At 42.0% G+C, this 23,171-nt stretch overlaps 1 protein-coding gene across 8 annotated transcripts in view; it reads left to right on the top strand.

Annotated features, from left to right (window-relative positions):
• The window catches only part of LOC110533560 (ETS transcription factor ERG), a 77,287-nt gene that overhangs the window by 11,226 nt on the left and 42,890 nt on the right, over positions 1-23,171 (top strand). For 4 of the 8 annotated variants that reach the window (XM_021617897.3, XM_090186250.1, XM_021617896.3 and 1 more), the window contains exon 2: positions 10,943-11,029. In XM_021617897.3, the coding sequence (XP_021473572.3) occupies positions 10,991-11,029 (39 nt within the window). In that variant the 5' untranslated portion in view covers positions 10,943-10,990. Of the gene's footprint in view, positions 1-10,942; positions 11,030-22,168; positions 22,422-23,171 lie in introns of those variants that run through there. The other 4 variants (XM_090186248.1, XM_090186246.1, XM_090186245.1 and 1 more) reach the window with 4 other exon arrangements.

The following is a 23,171-nucleotide window of genomic DNA, read 5'->3' as shown; positions in this document are numbered from 1 at the left end:
TAGTATTTTTCCATCATAACAATTTTTTCAGCACTTTTATTTCTATGACTGATTAAAACTATTTTTCCCTGGCTCTCTCTTGTCCCTTTGCAGCAGACATATGGTGAGCAATATGTTTGGAATTGAGTGGCAATACATATAGAATTGGCACCTAAGTATTGTGATGATATTGTATCGTGAGGTCCCTGGTAATGCCAAGCCCTAGCGTTTATGTTCTAAAACTTACTTCAATATGAGTCATTGTATTGGGGTTATGTGTGTATATTTATTTGGCAGAATTTTACTCTGCATAAGGCACCTTGACTCTTGTATTCAAAACACAGATTTGATTTGACATGTGATGGCAAAAAGCATGTGGATTTGTGTGTGCACTTATTTTCAATCAGCCATTCATTCACATTGCATTAGTTTTCCCAAAGCCCATTTTTCAATGTAAAGTGTCACAGTGTTCACGCTTTTCTTCATGTGACATATAATACCTTAATACCTCTTTAGTGGTATTAAGTATTCATGCTGTTTTCTTGTTTCTCCCTCTCAGCAGCATACTGACACTGTTACATTTAAAATGAAAGAGGTTTGTGGTTAGTTGGGAAGGCTGAATAATTTGCCGCACTGATCTAGAAATATCCAGCGCATGCATAGGTGGACTCAAAGCAATGATATTGTTACAGCTTTACATGAAGCCTTGAATGCAGTTATTTTACCCCAGGCTTAAATTCCACCATCCCAGCTATACTCATAGAATTGATACAGATTCTCTGTACATGACCAGATTGTCTGTGTATTGGTTTAATTTATGTGAAGCTATGCACACAGAGGCAGACAGCCAGCCTGACAGACAGACAGAGGATGACAGACAAACACACAGACACAAAGACAAAGAGCCAGCAAGCTAGCCAGATGGTTGGATGGATGCATGGATGGATTTATGGTGAGCTCTATTAGAAATGTATACGAAGCCAATCATTGAAAATGTTCTACCAAGCAGTCGTTTTCCTATAGTTGAAAGAGAGAATTAGTTTGTTAAGTGAAACTTATCGTAGTGTTAGCGGTCCACAGGGAGTGAGAAGACTGGATTACCCTTCTGTTTTTAGCCTATATGTGGAGAGTACCACAGAGACCATGAGGGCCACAGGCATGTATGGGGTTAGAATGCTATGCTTTATGGCTCCAGGCAGCCAGATGAGATGACGCTCACCATGCACTGTGAAAAGCTAAAAGAACCCAAAGTTATTGGTGCTCATTATACATTTGTTTAGATGTTGTGTTCACCAGATAGGCCTGTGCTATTCTAAGCATAGAAGTGGAGACAGACCATCCTTGAGGAAAGTGAGATAGATGACATGGACTATATCTGCAGATATAGACATCAACAGGCATACTATATAATAATATACTGTATCTTTTAGTGACATAAAAATATCGCTAAAGTTACATATGGGGATATTATTTTTTTACGATGTATCTTACCGTTTTGACTATCGCATTATTATTTTTGCGGTAGTTGGCTGTACTTGCAATAAAACTCCAGTATTTTTCTTTCATAACTTGTTCTCCATCTTCTTTTCAAATAGGGAGCAAATTTTATTGCAGAACTTTTATTTCCATGACTGATCAAAACTTGTTTTCTCATGCTCTCTCTTGTCCCTCTGCAGCAGACATATGGTGAGCAATATGTTCAGAACATTTAATTGCAATAAATCCCAGTATTGAATCGCAATGCATATCGTATTGGCATCTAAGTATCATAATAATATCGTATCGTGAGGTCCCTGGCAATTCCCAGCCCTAGTATCTTTCGAAAGAATATTGTAGTAGTAGTTTGTCAGCAAACATTTAGGGTGGTGTCTTTTCCTAGACAGTGCTCATATAGCGCTTGTAAGTAAGTTATGTTGATGCCTTGCACTTATAGCTTTGCACCTTCATCATGTGGTAAAAACAACAGCACAACAGTGAGCAATGAGGCAACATTTCTGACAGGCAAATCGCTAGACCAAAGTGTGTCTGTGTGTGTGTGTGTGTCTGCGTCTGTGTCTGTCTGTGTCTCTGTGTGTGCGAGCCAACCTTTCTCCACAACCATATGTGCCTAATTTGCTGAAAATATGCTAAGTAGTGTAATTCTTTAAGGACTATTAGAGCAAGGCTGATAAGACCACCCACTCTACTGCTTTGGGTGGCTTTACCCTGCAGTGCTGGAGTATGCTGAAACAGTATTCCTTCAATAAGTATTGTTTTATTGCAGTACTCAATGCAAAGACACAGTTCACCTCACAAAGACATACAGTGCCTTGCGAAAGTATTCGGCCCCCTTGAACTTTGTGACCTTTTGCCACATTTCAGGCTTCAAACATAAAGATATAAAACTGTATTTTTTTGTGAAAAATCGTCAACAAGTGGGACACAATCATGAAGTGGAACGACATTTATTGGATATTTCAAACTTTTTTAACAAATCAAAAACTGAAAAATTGGGCGTGCAAAATTATTCAGCCCCTTAAGTTAATACTTTGTAGCGCCACCTTTTGCTGCGATTACAGCTGTAAGTCGCTTGGGGTATGTCTCTATCAGTTTTTCACATCGAGAGACTGACATTTTTTCCCATTCCTCCTTGCAAAACAGCTCGAGCTCAGTGAGGTTGGATGGAGAGCATTTGTGAACAGCAGTTTTCAGTTCTTTCCACAGATTCTCGATTGGATTCAGGTCTGGACTTTGACTTGGCCATTCTAACACCTGGATATGTTTATTTTTGAACCATTCCATTGTAGATTTTGCTTTATGTTTTGGATCATTGTCTTGTTGGAAGACAAATCTCCGTCCCAGTCTCATGTCTTTTGCAGACTCCATCAGGTTTTCTTCCAGAATGGTCCTGTATTTGGCTCCATCCATCTTCCCATCAATTTTAACCATCTTCCCTGTCCCTGCTGAAGAAAAGCAGGCCCAAACCATGATGCTGCCACCACCATGTTTGACAGTGGGTATGGTGTGTTCAGGGTGATGAGCTGTGTTGCTTATACGCCAAACATAACGTTTTGCATTGTTGCCAAAAAGTTAAATTTTGGTTTCATCTGACCAGAGCACCTTCTTCCACATGTTTGGTGTGTCTCCCAGGTGGCTTGTGGCAAACTTTAAACAACACTTTTTATGGATATCTTTAAGAAATGGTTTTCTTCTTGCCACTCTTCCATAAAGGCCAGATTTGTGCAATATACGACTGATTGTTGTCCTATGGACAGAGTCTCCCACCTCAGCTGTAGATCTCTACAGTTCATCCAGAGTGATCATGGGCCTCTTGGCTGCATCTCTGATCAGTCTTCTCCTTGTATGAGCTGAAAGTTTAGAGGGACCTCTAAGACTATCACAGTGCAGGTGCATTTATACGGAGACTTGATTACACACAGGTGGATTGTATTTATCATCATTAGTCATTTAGGTCAACATTGGATCATTCAGAGATCCTCACTAAACTTCTGGAGAGAGTTTGCTGCACTGAAAGTAAAGCGGCTGAATAATTTTGCACACCCAATTTTTCAGTTTTTGATTTGTTAAAAAAGTTTGAAATATCCAATAAATTCCGTTCCACTTCATGATTGTGTCCCACTTGTTGTTGATTCTTCACAAAAAAATACAGTTTTATATCTTTATGTTTGAAGCCTGAAATGTGGCAAAAGGTCGCAAAGTTCAAGGGGGCCGAATACTTTCGCAAGGCACTGTAGTTCACAACACACTCTCCAATATCTCATTGTTTGAAATTCATTATTTTGTTTTGTTTAACTGCAAACCAACACAGTCAGTTAGCCATGCAGCACAGCCACACACTGAGGTGTTGTGGCCATTATAGAGAAGTATGATGAGATAAAATATTAATTAGATACAGATGACTGAAAATGCTTGAGGTCGCTGATCCAGATCTGTGCTTTTTTCCCTTTCTTTCAGAGGAAGTATAAATTATTTAGGTTGTGCAAATTGCATTTTATGTGAGTGTGGGTGGGTTCCTCACTAAATGCCTTTAAATGGGTTTTAAAATAGCCAAAGATAGGTTGCGTGGGAGTCTGGGAGAGGTGATCGGGCACATTCTGTTGTTTTCCAACTGATGTGACATTAAATGGTGGAGTTTGTGGTCTCTGTAACCTAATGATGGCACCACTGAGATGGATTGGGACAGATGATGTCAGTATGGCCAGCACTCCATGTCCTTTAGCTTTGGTTGTTAATATAACAGGCTGATTCTGAGGTTGTATTTACAACACACAGTGTCATCAGCAGCACCACAGCTAATCAAAATATACACCAATTATATTATAAGGTACTCCATTTCAGGGAATTTGGGAATTTTTAATCCACATTGCTGATTTATCATGTCCGTCGACATCAAGGACAAATGAGCTATCAAAGCTGTTGTCATACTTTTTGTGGACATTGATATGGATTTAGATAGCAGCGATAATATATTGGTTAAAGAGTCAGGCCGGCCTTTAATTTGTATTAAATTAAGGAAAATAGGCCATACCAACCAAGTCAATTTGTTGACCAAGCAGTCCCCCGCTTGTTACGTTTCTTACCCCCATACCTTTTCAATTTAGTGCTTACTCAGAAATCTAAACCTGAGCCACTTTAAAATCCATTACTCGGCCGTGATGTCACTCGCCACTCTTTTCCTCGCCTGGGGCGTTTTTAAATCTCTGGAAAGTTTTATTTTGGTCAAAGAAAACGGGATAATTATAAGTGCTCTGGCTGAAATGACATGCCACTTGCTGCAGTAGCAGCACAGCACTACTTTTCCCCAGGGTCTGCCTGTCACTCACTAAACCTAGGGCCACATGTGCTGGGGGGGAGTGTGTGTGTGTGTGTGTCTCTCGGTTGGGGGTCCCCACTAGAAACATCACCAGAATGAGAGGGGTAAGGGGTTAGAGGCTCAGTCAATGAGAGGCACTATGTGTTTTAATCTTAGTGCCATGGTCTATTGAGACGTCCTAATCATGAGCAAAATACCTAGATGTCCAGATGAGAAACTGTGAAAGATTTGAGGAAAACTGTGAGAGTCTATTGTAATGATGGCTGAATGGTCATTGCTAATATATCATTAAGCACGGTTCTGGGCGATACTAGAGACAGATAATGTTGGGTCGAATGTAACACTAGGTCTTTACAGTTTCTGCCCAGAAAACTTGCTATGAAAGAGATTATTGGCTGATACCAATATCATGTTTCTTATAGGCCATCACCAACTATATAATTGTGTAAGTGTGTGTGTATGTGTATGTGTGTGCTACGTTTGCTGTGGTGGCTGTCCTCGTGGGTGTTCTGGAATGTGTTGGAGTGTTCTCTGTGTTCTCTGTGTGCCGTGGCTCCATGCTCAGTGTGTGCTGTTATGATAAGTGTGTGTGCTTTGGCATATATGTGTGTGATGATAAATCGGCACTCCGGTTGCCTTTGGTTCCCCACAGGGTATCAAAGTACTACAGACAGTAGGGCAACAGAGTGAGTGGGAGGCCACTATGGTCGGACGAAATGGGTATGATGTCACCAGGCCTCTAGGCCATCGTCGTAGCAACACCTACCTTTAATCCAAGCTCCACTGGTGCCTGTCCCAGTGTGCCTCAGAAAAAGAAAAATAAAGATGCACACATTCTTTGGGTAAGATGTTTTTTTATATAAATAATAACCTAGGAGCTGCTTAAACTGCCTGCCCCCCCACCCCCCCCCCACCCACACAAACACACACACTCACTCTTGGGGCGAGATGTTTTTTTCTAGAAATAATCTACATGTAGTGTAATTGTTGGAGGTAAGTGGCATTAGGGTAGCACAATATGCTGCGATTGCGATTTGACTTGTGATATACACTGAGTGTATAAAACATTGGGAAAACCTGCTCTTTCTATGACATAGACTGACCAGGTGAATCCAGATGAAAGCTATGATCCCTTATTGATGTCACTTGTTAAATCTACTTCAATCAGAGACAGGTTAAAGAAGGATTTTTAAGCCTTGAGACAATTAAGACGTGTGCCATTCATAGGGTGAGGGGCAAGATAAAAGAGGGGCAAGACAAAATATTTAAGTGTCTTTGAACACTGTCGTGACTTGATTTTAACATTTATTTGAAGAATTATATATCTAATTAACTAACTATGTTTAATTGTTACCCAACTCAATTAATCAAGTAACAATTAACTCATTAGGATCTGTGGCACCACGAGAACAGATCTGAAAGAGTTACCATCTCCCGAATTAAACTCTAAAAGGTCTTTACCTATCACAGTCAATTTATTAATCATAACCTCGTATCATATCACCATTCTGAACAGTTGTAACCTCCTTGCATCTGCAAAAACCCGCGCCTTACTTATGAGTCAGTACTACACAAATTGGTTTAATTATTTATTTACTAGCTAATTAAATGGGAACTAAGGATAAACATACACACTCTGCACTATTTATTGATTGGAGATGTAATACTCTAAAAACAGGTCCCTAGCAGAATGACAACAACGTGGCTTCTTGTTAACCTTTCTGGGAACGGTGCTAGCCCTAGCGGAACACGTGGCTTACAGCCAGTGAAATTGCAGGGCGCCAAATTCAAACAACAGAAATCTCAGAATTAAAATTCCTCATTTTAAAGATAAACTTCTTGTTAATCCAACCACAGTGTCCGATTTCAAAAAGGCTTTACGGCGAAAGCACTCCATGCGATTATGTTAGGACAGCGCCTAGCCACAAAAACCATACAGACATTTTCCAGCTAAGGAGAGGTGTCACAAAAGTCAGAAATAGTGTTAAAATGAATCACTAACCTTTGATGATCTCATCTGGTAGCACTCCCAGGACTCCATGTTACACAATAAATGTTTGTTTTGTTCGATAAAGTTAATCTTTATGTCCAAAACTCCCCGTTTAAATTGGCACGTTACGTTCAGTAATGCATTGTCTCAAACAAAAATCCGGTGAAATTGCAGAGAGCCAAATCAAATTACAGAAATACTCATCATAAACATTGATGATAGATACAAGTGTTATACATAGGCTTAATGATTAACTTCTTGTTAATCCAGCCGCTGTGTTAGATTTCAAAAAGGCTTTATGGCAAAAGCACACCATGCGATTATGTTAGGACAGCGCCTAGCCACAAAACCATACAGACATTTTCCAGGCAAGGAGAGGCGTCACAAAGTCAGAAATAGCGTTAAAATTAATCACTCTTTGATGATCTTCATCTTGTGGCACTCACAGGACTCCATGTTGCACAATAAACGTTTGTTTTGTTCGATAAAGTTCATCTTTATGTCCAAAAACCTCCTTTTTGTTCGCACGTTTAGTTAAGAAATCCCTATGCACAAAGCGCTTGCACAACATCCAGACGAAAAGTCTAAAAAGTTCCATTAAAGTTCGTAGAAACATGTCAAACGATGTCTATAATTAATCCTTAGGATGTTTATATCATAAATATTTAATATTATTTCAATCGGACAACAGCGTTGACAATAGAAAAGAAAGATAACCAACGGCTCGCTCATGGCCACGCTCGATAAACAACTCATGGCTTTCAGCTGAGCCACTTACTCTGAGTGGTCTTATTCTCTTCCCTTTCACAATAGAAGCCTGAAACAACTTCTAAAGACTGTTGACATCTACTGGAAGCCTTAGGAAGTGCAATCTGCCTTAGGAAGTGCAGTTGATTTCTTCAAACCAAGCTGCTTACCTATTGCAGATTCAGTCTTCCCAGCCTGGTGCAGGTCTACAATTTTGTTTCTGGTGTCCTTTGACAGCTCTTTGGTCTTGGCCATAGTGGAGTTTGGAGTGTGACTTTTTGAGGTTGTGGACAGGTGTCTTTTATACTGATAACAAGTTCAAACAGGTGCCATTAATACGGGTAACAAGTGGAGGACAGAGGAGCCTCTTAAAGAAGAAGTTACAGGTCTGTGAGAGCCAGAAATCTTGCTTGTTTGTAGGTGACCAAATACTTATTTTCCACCATAATTTGCAAATAAATTCATAAAAAATCCTACAATGTGATTTTCTGATTTTTTTTTCCCTCATTTTGTCTGTCATAGTTGAAGTGTACCTATGATGAAAATTACAGGCCTCTCTCATCTTTTTAAGTGGGAGAACTTGCACAATTGGTGGCTGACTAAATACTTTTTGCCCCACTGTATATGCATATCCTAGCTTCTGGGCTTGAGTAACAGGCAGTTTACTCTGGGCATGCTTTTCATCCAAACTTCCCAATGCTGCCCCCTATCCCAAACAGGTTTTAAAGAAGAGATGGAGAGGGAAAGAGAGAGGGCTGGTATTCGGTGACTTGTCGTGGAGTTGATTGTCCATTTGCTCTTGAAGATGCTTCTTTGAAGATAGGCTAGCCAGCCGTATCGATGGTTCCCCAGTGGGGTGATGAATGTAGCGTAATACGGTGGTTTGAGCAGAATAACAGGATGGTCCTAAATTTGCTTTTGAAGATACTTTACTTAGGACAGCTAATCAGCCGTACCAGTGATTGTCCATGAGGTGTGTTTATCTTCTCCACCTCATGTTGAGATTCAATGTTCCAACCATTATAAACGTGCAGCTATAACTTCACATTTTTCTGGTCAAATGTGTTTTTTCTTAACCCATCCTTTATACCTTTTGCTTGAAAGGGTTGGTTCCGGCAGGCTGGCACGCTCCCTGATCTCACTCCGGGGCGGTGACTACTTACTGTGAAAAGTTATTGAAAAAAATTATCTCTTATAGCTTCTCACATCACATCCCTCTCTTAAAAAAACACTTTACTAATTTTCCATATTACATGCACAACATATAATATGGAAACTGTATATATGTAGTGGGTATACTTTCCAAGTTACAGTATTTCCTTTATAACATTTTTAATGACATCACAAAATAACAAACACAATTACATTAGTGTTCTATAGATCACCTCAGACCATTCCCCACGTTCTAAGTTCAAAATATTTCTCCAGTATTAGCTTTTAAAGTGTTAGCGGGTTTCAGCGGGAAAAAGGTCTGTTGAGACAAAGACATTCCATTGGTGAATTTGGAGAGGGAAAGCCTGGATCTTCTCCGTTGATTTACAACAGGACGTGAGTTGTTTATCCCCACTAGTTCTTGAGTGTGTCAAGTACTGCAACGCTGCAGTGTTTTTCATGCTCAAAAGTTTCCCATGTGTATCAAGCATGGTCCACCACCCAAAGGACCTCCAGCCAGCTTGTGGGAAACATTGGAGTCAACATGGGCCACCATCCCTGTGGAAAGCTTTAGACATCTTGTAGAGTCCGTACCCCAAGGAATTGAGGCTGTTCTGAGGGTAAAAGGAAGGTGTTTAGGAAGGTGTTCCTAATGATTTTTACACTCATTGTAGATCAAAAAACTTGGGTGAACTGTTGAAATCATTCAAATATAATTATTTATATTAAGAAGCAAAGAACAAAGCAACATTGTTCTTGTTTGGAACAATCTGTTGACTGCATTTGACCTAACAGAACAGCATGCAAACATAAAGTGAATCTAACAGCGTGGAGTAGGAACTGAACTGCTTGATTTACGGGGGCAGGGCTTGGTGTATGGGGTGAGCAGCCGCAAGAGGAGAGTGGGACGCCCTTACACATCTCAAATTTGCAGTTCGTTGTGTTGCTCTGGATGTCATTAGTTTCAATGGGGTCTGTCCGCAACAGAGTGGCATCTCAGTGCCCCCTTGTGTCCGAGGCTCCATAGGAAATAGATGGCGTATACTTTGAATTTTTTCAAACTCTGCTTGGTCTTCAGTCCGAAAATAGAACAGTGAGTTACCAAACCATAGTATGAGGTACTAGAAATTATTACCATTTTAATAATAATGTTGAATAATAGCAACAGTATCTTCAACTTAGCCTAGCTTTTAGCTAGCTAGTGCTAAGGTTAGCTGCTCTGTGTAAGCTAGCTTGACTTGCTAGAAAGTAAGAGATAGTAAAAGATACTAAAATACAACTAAAATAAAACATGTTTAATTATCACCTGAAACAGTATGCTTCTCCTTTCTTGAATTAAACATAGCGGGGAAATACTGAGTGAAAAGGAAATCGGTCCAGTTGTGTACATGCCGAGAGAGACGATAAACAGAGTAATCCATAAAAATGGATGTTACACGCAGTGTCGTTTCAAAATATTACATGCGATACAGTATGGATCTCTTGCGATATGAATATTACACATGTGAATATTGCAATTGTTATGTGAATTTGATTAATTGTGTGTGAGCTGTCCAGAAGCTGCTTAGCCTGCCTACCTCCTTCTCCTACACACACGCGCGCACACGCACACACACACACACACACACACACACACACACACACACGCACACACACACACACACACACACACACACACACACACACACACACACACAGCCTATGATTAATAAGTAATTACAACCAGCTCAGCTCCCAGTGGCCACGGGGCCACTCGCTGTCTGTTCCCTGATGGCTCCCAGATGTGTCCTGTAGGACGGAGGAGAGGTGAGGAGAGCCCATAGAGAGTGGGAGACGTGCCTATCTCTCCAGCCCTACTGCTTAACCCTAATGGGCCACATATTATGACACAATAGGCCTTTACAGGCCTGACATTCATAGCGACAGTCAGTCGTGACCGTACAAGCTGTTAATTTCTGGAACTGTGGGGATCGCCAAATCGCTCTAAATGGAGGTCTCTGTCGAGAGTCGTTTCCCCAAGCCCGGGTTAGCGTTCATGCAGGGTCTCAGCAGTGTGTCGACTATGAGGGTCCTGCCAAGGCTAGACACCCTTTTTAACCGATGGGTGTTCTGTCCCCCAGTAGCTAGGGGATGCAAGCCATTACCATCATGATTAGAAGAGTCCCTATAATACACAATAATACAGTACATACACAAAGATATGTGTAATGAATGACAATATACCCATCTCTTTCTCACTCTCCCACCTCTCCCTCTCTCAGGTAGAAGGCTGTGTGTGCTGCTCGTGTCTCTGATGTCAGCCGGGGGTCATGATTCAGACTGGAACAGACCCTGCAGGCCCCACCAAAGTAAGTCCATTAGTCCAGACAACATCTCTACACTAAACCATGGCCATACTGCATTGGATCAGCTGTACCATGAAAATATCAAAGCAGAGAAGTAGAGTGTGTAAGCAGTACCTACACTGTGTGTGTGTGTGCATGCATGTACAGTATGTGTGTGAGTGAGTAACTCCATGGCCTCTTCTGGGAATAATTGACCTGGACTGCTTTTCCAATCATCCTCCTCTCTCTCCATACCAGTGGATTAGAGTGGGCCAACTGTCTCCACCAGTGTTATGTCTGCTTCTGGTAAAGCCATGACAGTGTACTGTGTGACTGCTGGGCGTTAATTTTACTGCTACGTGGTAGCTGGCTGCAGAGACGCTTTTTTATCTCCTTAAATTCCTCTTCTCTCCTCAATAATATAGAGGACTGCCAGATGGGGGTCTCCCAAGGATCTTTTTCACAGGATAGGGTTTCATATCAGCCTAGAGAGTACTGCTCCAAAAGGAAATAGTCCAGAATTATAGCTTTTCATGGTCCAGTATTAGACAATGAAGCCTGAGGTTAACATTTATTTTGTGGTAAAGTCTGCAGGTGTGGGCTCCCTATTACCCTCGCACCTGTGTGTAACGCTATTGTAACGTTATTGTAGAGGTATTTCAACACCTTTTGCCGTTTTAGGTTAGATCTGTGAATGCATTGCGTTGAGTCAATATTATGCTATCCATAAAGGGTGCAGCAGTGGATGACAAGGAGATGTCTTTAGGGGAAGCAATAGGGCCATTGTGGATTGCGCCAGTGTGATTATGAGGGTGGTCCCGGGGGTGGAGTACTTATTCATTGTAATAAAGGTCTAGAGCAGAATTTCATCTGTTTGGTTTGTTTGGACTGTTGAGTCTGCAGATTGCAGTCTACGGCGTTGTCTACATGTATTGTACCTCACAGATACACTCTTGACAAGTCTGTCATGCATGACCTAGGATTTGGTCATAACAAGTAACAACTTAATGACATGAAGACATGAATAAGTATAAGTTAAGTGTGATTTGATGTCCTCCATAGGTCTGTGCCTCATTATGGTGCTGAATGACAGTACACTGAAATAAATGAAGGTTATTAAATGGTTATTCCTTATCTCTTAAGGTTCCTGGAAGAATTCATGCCCAATAAAGTATCTTATCCAATAAATGTGGGCTTCTTGATGTGGCATCTACACTTCTTCAGAATTCTAAAAGTTTATTGAAATGTATGGAAACCTGCAGATGTCTCCATTTCAGTGTAACATTTCTATTGCTGCACCACCCAGGACCCCAGGTATGCAGGTATGCAGTGAAATCAGAAAGTATTCATACCCCTTGACTTATTCCACATTTTGTTGTGTTACAGCAATGCCATGGATTAAATCAATATTATTTTTCTCACCCATTGACCCAAAATATCCCATAATGACAAAGTGAAAACATGTAAAAACTTTTTTTTTGCTAATTTCTTGAAAATAAAATACAGAAATATCTAATTTACTTAAGTCTTCACACCCCTGGGTCAATACTTTGTTAAGAACCTTTGGTAACGATTAGAGCTGTGAGTCTTTCTGGGTAAGTCTCTACGAGCTTTCCACACCTGGATTGTGCAACGTTTGCCCATCATTCTTTTCAAGCTCTGTCAAATTTGTTGTTGATAATTGTTACACAACCATTATCAGGTCTTACCATAGATTTTCAAGTAGATTTAAGTCAAAACTGTAACTCGTTTACTCAGGAACATTCATTGTCTTCTTGGTAAGCATCTCCAGTGTAGATTTGGCTTTGTGTTTTAGGTTATTGTCCTGCTGAATGGTGATTCATTTCTCAGTGTCTGGTGGAAAGCAGATTGAACCAAGTTTTCCTCTAGGATTTTGCCTGTGCTTAGCTCCATTCCGTTTCTTTATTATCCTGAAAAACTCCCCAGTCCTTAACGATTACAGGCATACTGTACCTATAACATGATGTAGTCACGACTGTTCTTGAAAATATGGAGAGTGGTAAATCAAATCATTAAATCAAATTTATTTATAAAGCCCTTCGTACATCAGCTGATATCTCAAAGTGCTGTACAGAAACCCAGCCTAAAACCCCAAACAGCAAGCAATGCAGGTGTAGAAGCACGGTGGCTAGTAAAAACTCCCTAGAAAGGCCAAAACCTAGGAAGAAACCTAGAGAGGAACCAGGCTATGTGGGGTGGCCAGTCCTCTTCTGGCTGTGCTGGGTGGAGATTATAACAGAACATGGCCAAGATGTTCAAATGTTCATAAATGACCAGCATGGTCAAATAATAATAATCACAGGCAGAACAGTTGAAACTGGAGCAGCAGCACGGCCAGGTGGACTGGGGACAGCAAGGAGTCATCATGTCAGGTAGTCCTGAGGCATGGTCCTAGGGCTCAGGTCCTCCGAGAGAGAGAAAGAAAGAGAGAAAGAGAGAATTAGAGAGAGCATACTTAAATTCACACAGGACACCGGATAGGACAGGATAAGTACTCCAGATATAACAAACTGACCCTAGCCCCCTGACACATAAACTACTGCAGCATAAATACTGGAGGCTGAGACAGGAGGGGTCAGGAGATTTAAAGTAGATTTAAGTCAAAACTGTAACTCGTTATGTTTTGGATTGAATTTGCCCCAACATTAACACTTTGTATTCAGGACAAAAAGTGAATTGCTTTGACACATGTTTTGCCTTGTTGCATACAGGATGCATGTTTTGGAATATTTTTTTTTCTTTACAGGCTTCCTTCTTTTCAAATCAAATTGTATTTGTCACATACACATGGTTAGCAGATGTTAATGCGAGTGTTGCGAAATGCTTGTGCTTCTAGTTCCCAACATGCAGTAATATCTAACAAGTAATCTAACCTAAGAATTCCACAACAACTACCTTATACACACACAAGTGTAAAGGAATGAATAAGAATATGTACATAAAAATACATGGATGAGCGATGGCCAAACGGCATAGGCAAGATGCAGTAGATGGTATAGAGTACAGTATATACATATGAGATGAGTAATGTAGGGTATGTAAACATTATATAAAGTGGCATTGTTTAAAGTGGCTAGTGATACATTTATTACATCAATTTTTCCATTATTAAAGTGGCTAGAGTTGAGTCAGTATGTTGTCAGCAGCCACTCAATGTTAGTGATGGCTGTTTAACAGTCTAATGGCCTTGAGATAGAAGCTGTTTTTCAATCTCTCGGTCCCCGCTTTGATGCACCTGTACTGACCTCGCCTTCTGCATGATAGCGGGGTGAACAGCCAGTGGCTCGGGTGGTTGTTGTCCTGGATGATCTTTTTGGCCTTCCTGTGACATCGGGTGGTGTAGGTGTCCAGGAGGGCAGGTAGTTTGCCCCCGGTGATGAGTTGTGCAGACCTCACTTACCTCTGGGCCTTACGGTTGTGGGCGGAGCAGTTGCCGACAGGATGCTCTCGATTGTGCATCTGTAGAAGTTTGTGAGTGTTTTTGGTGACAAGCCAAATTTCTTCAGCCTCCTGAGGTTGAAGAGGCGCTGCTGCGCCTTCTTCACCACACTGTCTGTGTGGGTGGACCATTTCAGTTTGTCTGTGATGTGTACGCCAAGGAGCTTAAAACTTTCCACCCTCTCCACTACTGTCCCATCGATGTGGATAGGGGGCTGCTCCCTCTGCTGTTTCCTGAAGTCCACGATCATCTCCTTTTTTTTGTTGACATTGAGTGTGAGGTTATTTTCCTGACACCACACTCCGAGGTCCCTCACCTCCCTGTAGGCCGTCTCGTCGTTGTTGGTAATCAAGCCTACCACTGCAGTGTCATCTGCAAACTTGATATTTGAGTTGGAGGCGTGCATGGCCACGCAGTCATGGGTGAACAGGGAGTACAGGAGAGGGCTCAGAACGCACCCTTGTGGGGCCCCAGTGTTGAGGATCAGCCGGGTCGAGATGTTGTTACCTACCCTCACCACCTGGGGGGCGGCCCGTCAGGAAGTCCAGGACCCAGTTGCACAGGGCGGGGTTGAGACCCAGGGTCTTGAGCTTAATGACGAGTTTGGAGGGTACTATCGTGTTAAATGCTGAGCTGTAGTCGATGAACAGCATTCTTAAATAGGTATTCCTCTTGTCCAGATGGGTTAGGGCAGTGTGCAGTGTGATTGCGAGTGCATCGTCTGTGGACCTGTTGGGGCGGTAAGCAAATTGGAGTGGGTCTTGGGTGTCAGGTAGGGTGGAGGTGATATGGTCCTTGACTGGTCTCTCAAAGCACTTCATGATAACGGAAGTGAGTGTGATGACGTAAGTGAGCTCAGTTACCCTAGCTTTCTTGGGAACAGGAACAATGGTGTCCCTCTTGAAGCATGTGGGACAGCAGACTGGGATAAGGATATATTGAATATGTCCTTAAACACACCAGCCAGCTGGTCTGCACATGCTCTGAGGGCGCGGCTGGGATGCTGTCTGGGCCTGCAGCCTTGCGAGGGTTAACACATTTAAACGTTTTACTCACTTTGGCTGCAGTGAAGGAGAGCCCGCAGGTTTTGGTAGCGGGCCGTGTCAATGGCACTGTATTGTCCTCAAAGCGAGCAAAGAAGTTGTTTAGTTTGTCTGGGAGTAAGACATCGTGGTTCGCAATGTGGCTAGTTTTTCGTTTGTAGTACGTGATTGACTGTAGACCCTGCCACATACCTCTCATGTCTGAGCCCTTGAATTGTGACTCTACTTTGTCTGTATACTGACGCTTAGCTTGTTTGATTGCCTTGCGGAGGGAATAGCTACACTGTTTGTATTTGGTCATGTTTCCGGTCACCTTGCCCTGATTAAACGCAGTGGTTCGCGCTTTCAGTTTTGCGCGAATGCTGCCATCAATCCACGGTTTCTGGTTGGGGAATGTTTTAATAGACTCTGTTTGTACAACATCACCGATGCACTTGCTAATAAACTCGCTCACCGAATCAGCGTATGCATCAATGTTGTTGTTCGACGCGGAACATATCCCAGTCCACGTGATCGAAGCAATCTTGAAATGTTGAATCCGATTGGTCGGACCAGCGTTGAACAGACCTGAGCACGGGTGCTTCCTGTTTTAGTTTCTGTCTATAGGCTGGGAGCAACAAAATGGAGCTGTGGTCAGCTTTTCCGAAAGGAGGGCGGGGGAGGGCCTTATATGCGTCGCGGAAGTTAGAATAACAATGATCCAGGGTTTTGCCAGCCAGGGTCACGCAATCGTTAAGCTGATAAAATTTAGGGAGCCTTGTTTTCAGATTAGCCTTGTTACAATTCCCAGCTACAATAAATACAGCCTCAGGATATGTAGTTTCCAGTTTACATAGAGTCAAATGAAGTTCGTTCAGGGCCATCGATGTGTCTGCTTGGGGGGGAATATACATGACTGTGACTATGATCGAAGAGAATTCCCTTGGTAGATAATGCGGTCAGCATTTGATTGTGAGGATTTCTAAATCAGGTGAACAAAACGACTTGAGTTCCTGTATGTTGTCATGATCACACCACGTCTCGTTAATCATAAGGCATACACCCCCGGCCTTCTTCTTACCAGAGAGATGCTTGTTTCTGTCGGCGCGATGCGTGAAGAAACCAGGTGGCTGTACTGACTCCGATAGTGTGTCTCGAGTGAGCCATTTCCGTGAAACAAAGAACGTTACAGTCTCTGATGTCTGACTGGAAGGCAACCCGTGCTCAGATTTCGTCTACCTTGTTGTCAAGAGACTGGACATTGGCGAGTAGTATGCTCGCGAGCGGTGCGCGATGTGCCCTTCTATGGAGCCTGACCAGAAGCCTGACCCTTCTGCGGCACCGTTGTTTTATGTCGCCGGCTGGGATCCGATCTATTGTCCTGGGTGGTGGACCAAACAGAGGATCCGCTTCGATCTATTGTCCTGGATGGTGGACCAAACAGAGGATCCGCTTCGATCTATTGTCCTGGGTGGTGGACCAAACAGAGGATCCGCTTCGATCTATTGTCCTGGGTGGTGGACCAAACAGAGGATCCACTTCGGGAAAGTCTTTCCTGGATGTAATGTTGGTGAGTTGACGTTGCTCTTATATCCAATAGTTCCTCCCGACTGTTTGTAATAAAATCTAAGATTTCCTGCGGTAACAATGTAAGAAATAACACATAAAAAAAAAAATACTGCATTGTTGCCTAGGAACGCGAAGCGAGGCAGCCATCTCTGTCAATTAGTAACTGCAATGTTGTTGATTAATCCTCAGTTTTCTCCTATCACAACCATTAAACTCTGTAACTGGTTTAAAGTCACCATTGGCCTCATGGTGAAATCCATGAGCGGTTTCCTTCCTGTCCTGCGACTGAGTTAGTAAGGACGCCATCCAAAGTGTAATTAATAACTTTACCATGCTCAAAGGGGTATTCAATGTCTGCTTTTTTATTTTTACCCATCTACCAATAGGTGTCCTTCTTTGTGAGGCATTGCAAAACCTCCTGGTGTTTTTGGTTGAATGTGTTTGAAATGCACTGCTCGACTGAGGGATCTTACAGATTATGTCATGGTTCCACCTGTCACCAGAGGGCGGCAGAGACCGTCCTAGAGACATTAACGACACTCAGGTGTGTCCAATTTACTCATTATGATTTCCCTGTTAAAAAAGGTGTGTTTTCTGTTGTCCTTTGCAGAAGCTTGAATTATTTACTGTGTGGTGGCTGACTGGCTGGCTGGCTGGCTGGCTGGCTGGCTGGCTGGCTGGCTGACTGACTGGCTGACTGGCTGAGATTTAGTGTTTATTTAATTTTTTAAAAGTGTTCTGTGATCCTGCGGCTACTGTATCTCAGTAAATTATTATGTTTATCTTCGTCTGGTCTCATCTCTGCACCTGGGTCCAACCTTACATATCACAGATAATTGTATGTGTGGGGTACAGAGATGAGGTAGTCATTCAAAAATCATGTTAAACACTATTATTGCACACAGAGTGAATACATTATTTATTATATTAACTTATTATGTGACTTGTTAAGCAAATGTTTACTCCTGAACTTATTTATGCTTGTCATAACAAAGGTGTTGAATACTTATTGACTCAAGCCAGCTTAGAATTTTTAATTAATTTGAACATTTCAAAAAACATTATTCCACTTTGACATTATGGGGTATTGTGTGTAGGCCAGTGACAACAAAAATATCAATTTAATCCATTTTAAATTCAGGCTGTGTAACAACAAAATGGGGCAAAAGTTAAGGAGTGAAAACTTTCTGTAGGCACTGTATCTACTAAAAGTTTGGACACACCAACTCATTCCAGGGATTTTCTTTTACTATTTTCTGCATTGTAGAATAATAGTGAAGACATAACAATGAAATAACACATATGGAATCACGTACAGTAGTAGCTAAAAAAGTGTTAAACAAATCCAAATATGAGATTCTTCAAAGTAGCCACCCATTGCCTTGACAGCTTTGCACACTGTTGGCATTCTCTCAACCAGCTTCATGAGGTAGTCACCTGGAATGCATTTAAATTAACAGGTGTGCCTTGTTAAAAGTTAGTTTGTGGAATTTCTTTCCTCAATGCATTTGAGCCAATCAGTTGTGTTGTGACAAGGTAGGGTTGGTATACAGAAGATGGTCCTATTTAGTAAAAGACCAAGTCCATATCATGGCAAGAACAGCACAAATAAGCAAAGAGAAATTACATTCCATTACTTTAAGACATGAAGGTTAGTCAATCTGGAAAATTTCAAGAACTTTGAAAGTTTCTTCATGTGCAGTCGCTAAAACCATCAAGCGCTATGATGAAACTGTCTCATGAGGACTGCCAAAGGAAAGGAAGACCCAGTGTTACCTCTGCAGAGGATAAGTTAGTTACCAGTTTCAGAAATTGCAGCCCAAATCAATGCTTCACAGAGTTCAAGTAATAGACACTTCTCAATATCAACTGTTCAGAGGAGACTGTGTTAATCAGGCCTCAGTGAATCATGGTTGAATTGCTGCAAAGAAACCACTACTAAAGGACATCAAGAAGAAGACACTTGCTTGGGCCAAGAAACATGAGCAATGGACATTAGACCGGTGGAAATCTGTCCTTTGGTCAGCCTGTCCAACCGCCGTGTCTTTGTAAGATGCAGAGTAGGTGAACAGATGATCTCCGCATGTGTGATTCCCACCGTGAAGCATGGAGAAGGTGGTGTGGGGGTGCTTCAATTCAATTCACACTTAACCAGCATGGCTATCACAGTATTCTGCAGTGATAGGCCATCCCATCTGGTTTGCGCTTAGTGGGACTATCATTTGTTTTTCAACAGGACATGACCTAACACACCTCAAGGCTTTGTAAGGGCTATTTTACCATGAAGGAGAGTGCTGCATCAGATGACCTGGCCTCCACAATCACCCGACCTCAAGCTAATTGAGATGGTTTGGGATGAGTTGAAGTGCAGAGTAAAGGAAAAGCAGCCAACAAGTGCTCAGCGTATGTGGGAACTCCTTCAAGGCTGATGGAAAAGCATTCCAGGTGAAGCTGGTTGAGAGAATGCCAAGAGCGTGCAAAGTGACTACTTTGAAAAATCTAAAATATACTTTTTTGGTTACTACATTATTCCATATGTGTTATTTCATAGTTTTGATGTCTTAACTATTATTCTACAATGTAGAAAATAGTAAAAATAAAGAAAAACCCTTGAGTGAGTAGGTGTCCAAACTTTTGACTGGTACTGTATGTACAGTGCCATGCGAAAGTATTCGGCCCCCTGAACTTTGCGACCTTTTGCCACATTTCAGGCTTCAAACATAAAGATATAAAACTGTATTTTTTGGTGAAGAATCAACAACAAGTGGTACACAATCATGAAGTAGAACGACATTTATTGGATATTTCAAACTTTTTTAACAAATCAAAAACTGAAAAATTGGGCGTGCAAAATTATTCAGCCCCTTTACTTTCAGTGCAGCAAACTCTCTCCAGAAGTTCAGTGAGGATCTCTGAATGATCCAATGTTGACCTAAATGACTAATGATGATAAATACAATCCACCTGTGTGTAATCAAGTCTCCGTATAAATGCACCTGCACTGTGATAGTCTCAGAGGTCCGTTAAAAGCGCAGAGAGCATCATGAAGAACAAGGAACACACCAGGCACCGAGATACTGTTGTGAAGAAGTTTAAAGCCGGATTTGGATACAAAAAGATTTCCCAAGCTTTAAACATCCCAAGGAGCACTGTGCAAGCGATAATATTGAAATGGAAGGAGTATCAGACCACTGCAAATCTACCAAGACCTGGCCGTCCCTCTAAACTTTCAGCTCATACAAGGAGAAGACTGATCAGAGATGCAGCCAAGAGGCCCATGATCACTCTGGATGAACTGCAGAGATCTACAGCTGAGGTGGGAGACTCTGTCCATAGGACAACAATCAGTCGTATATTGCACAAATCTGGCCTTTATGGAAGAGTGGCAAGAAGAAAGCCACTTCTTAAAGATATCCATAAAAAGTGTCGTTTAAAGTTTGCCACAAGCCACCTGGGAGACACACCAAACATGTGGAAGAAGGTGCTCTGGTCAGATGAAACCAAAATTGAACTTTTTGGCAACAATGCAAAACGTTATGTTTAGCGTAAAAGCAACACAGCTGAACACACCATCCCCACTGTCAAACATGGTGGTGGCAGCATCATGGTTTGGGCCTGCTTTTCTTTAGCAGGGACAGGGAAGATGGTTAAAATTGATGGGAAGATGGATGGAGCCAAATACAGGACCATTCTGGAAGAAAACCTGATGGAGTCTGCAAAAGACCTGAGACTGGGACGGAGATTTGTCTTCCAACAAGACAATGATCCAAAACATATAGCAAAATCTACAATGGAATGGTTAAAAAATAAACATATCCAGGTGTTAGAATGGCCAAGTCAAAGTCCAGACCTGAATCCAATCAAGAATCTGTGGAAAGAACTGAAAACTGCTGTTCACAAATGCTCTCCATCCAACCTCACTGAGCTCGAGCTGTTTTGCAAGGAGGAATGGGAAAAAAATTCAGTCTCTCGATGTGCAAAACTGATAGAGACATACCCCAAGCGACTTACAGCTGTAATCGCAGCAAAAGGTGGCGCTACAAAGTATTAACTTAAGGGGGCTGAATAATTTTGCACGCCCAATTTTTCAGTTTTTGATTTGTTAAAAAAGTTTTAAATATCCAATAAATGTCGTTCCACTTCATGATTGTGTCCCACTTGTTGTTGATTCTTCACAAAAAAATACAGTTTTATATCTTTATGTTTGAAGCCTGAAATGTGGCAAAAGGTCGCAAAGTTCAAGGGGGCCGAATACTTTCGCAAGGCACTGTATTGATTGCATTTTGATACTGCTACAGTGTTATTTGGGTTGTTACTTGGATTAGTCCCTCCGTCATTGATTTCTTGCCTCTGTGTTGTATTTTTCTTAAAATTGTTATTGTTTGACATTTGACTGCATTGTTAGGCGCTAGTAACAAATCATTTCGCTGCACCGCTATAACAGCTGGTAAACTGTATGTGACCAATACCCTTTGATTCAATTTGATATCTTAAGTCTTCCCAACCCTGGCAGTCATTCTGAATTAAGGTTGTGAGTGAATACAATTTCTAATGGCTGGGTATCCCCACTCTTGTTGAAATCCAATAGGAATTACACATGACTTTGCAAGCCAGCATAATGTGACTTGCAGGCCTGATGTGCCCTGTAAACTATGCGTTTCAGGCCACTGTATTAGGCTCAATTTCGAGAACTTCTGGAGCAGACGGAGTTAAGGAAGAGAAAGCAGCGAGATCGGGCGATGGCGTTTTCCTCCTTTTATGGGGATGAGATCTGTCGGACATTTCCACCTGACCTAATTAAAGGGCCCCTGGCCCAGCTGAGTAAGTGGCCATGAATTAAAGGATTATTCCACCAACTCCATGGGCTTTTTCTACAAGGTTGATCCTGTGTTTTGCGGGGACTCAGACACTCCGACAAAGAGGAGCGGGCCAGAAGCCACACCAGCCGTTCCAAGAAATCTGGCATTCAAGAATTGTATTTGTGCGAAGATCCGACCATAGCCCTTTTCTCTTTCTCTCTCTCTCTTTTTTTCTGTATTTGGATTTTTCGGTCGTGTGTGTTTTTTAAGTCTGTGGAGGGGGAGTATAGGGTAGAAGCAAACTTGTGGTCTGGTCACGTTCGTTTAAATTCTGTGCAGGCCAGGCATGTGGAGCAAAGCTGGGTAGATATTTCAGTCATTTGTTACCCGGCAGCCTCGGCGCGGGGCCGGAGTGGTTGCCAAGTTGTGACCGAGGCGCTGACACACGCACTCACATGTGTGCACAGCCCCGGCTGCAGGCAGCAAGGCAGCCAGGCCAGATGTGCTGCTCAGCTTGGCAGCTGGAGACAGAGAGAGAAACAGACAGGGCTTTGCAGCGCACAGAGGTAACCGATCCCACACTCCTCCTCTCTTAGATTCTGTTTTTTATCTCTTCTCTGCTCTCTCGACTAATCTCCCCTGTTTACTTTGTTGTTCCCACTCTTTCATTATTTGCTCTCTCATGTCTTTTCCTTCTTCTTCTCTCATGTCTTGTCCTGTTCCTCATGTCCTCTTCCCAGTTGCTTTCCAGTTTCTCCTCTCTGATCTCTCTTCTTATTCTTCTCTCATATTTTGTCTCTCACCCTGTCTGTTTCTCTCACTCTTTTGCTTCTCCATTATCAATACAAGCATGGAAGGTTCTCAGTCTGTGTGTCCTGTGTAAGGCACTGGGTTAGAGAACACAGGTTGCTTTATCTGTTCCTGTGTGAGACAGAGGGAGACCTGGAAGGTAGTCTCTGGTCTGTTAGACAGATCTCTGGCTTCCTGTGCTATTTTCAGTCACCTATATAAAAGGTCTCAAATTAATGCCACGGTTCTTCAGTGAGCTAATTATTTTTTCTCTGAAATAGATCCTATCATGTAGCCTGTACTGCCATGCATGCATAGGCAGTGTAGCTGTGAATGTTTTTGTGTCAATGGATGGAAAAAGTTATCATGATAATAAATGTAGACAGGGATAGATCCTAGTGTCAGATATGCTTGAGTAACTCACATTTTGTGGATATCATTCAATGATGTCAATGGGAGAGTTGTGAGCCTCAAGTTAGGATTCTCAATTTATTACGTAGTCCTGTCCAATCACAGTGGAATAACTA

Source organism: Oncorhynchus mykiss, chromosome 10, assembly GCF_057628025.1.
Source record: "Oncorhynchus mykiss isolate SJ-2025 chromosome 10, ASM5762802v1, whole genome shotgun sequence".
NCBI classification, from domain to species: domain Eukaryota; kingdom Metazoa; phylum Chordata; class Actinopteri; order Salmoniformes; family Salmonidae; genus Oncorhynchus; species Oncorhynchus mykiss.
This window is presented reverse-complemented; position numbering and strand designations above follow the sequence as displayed.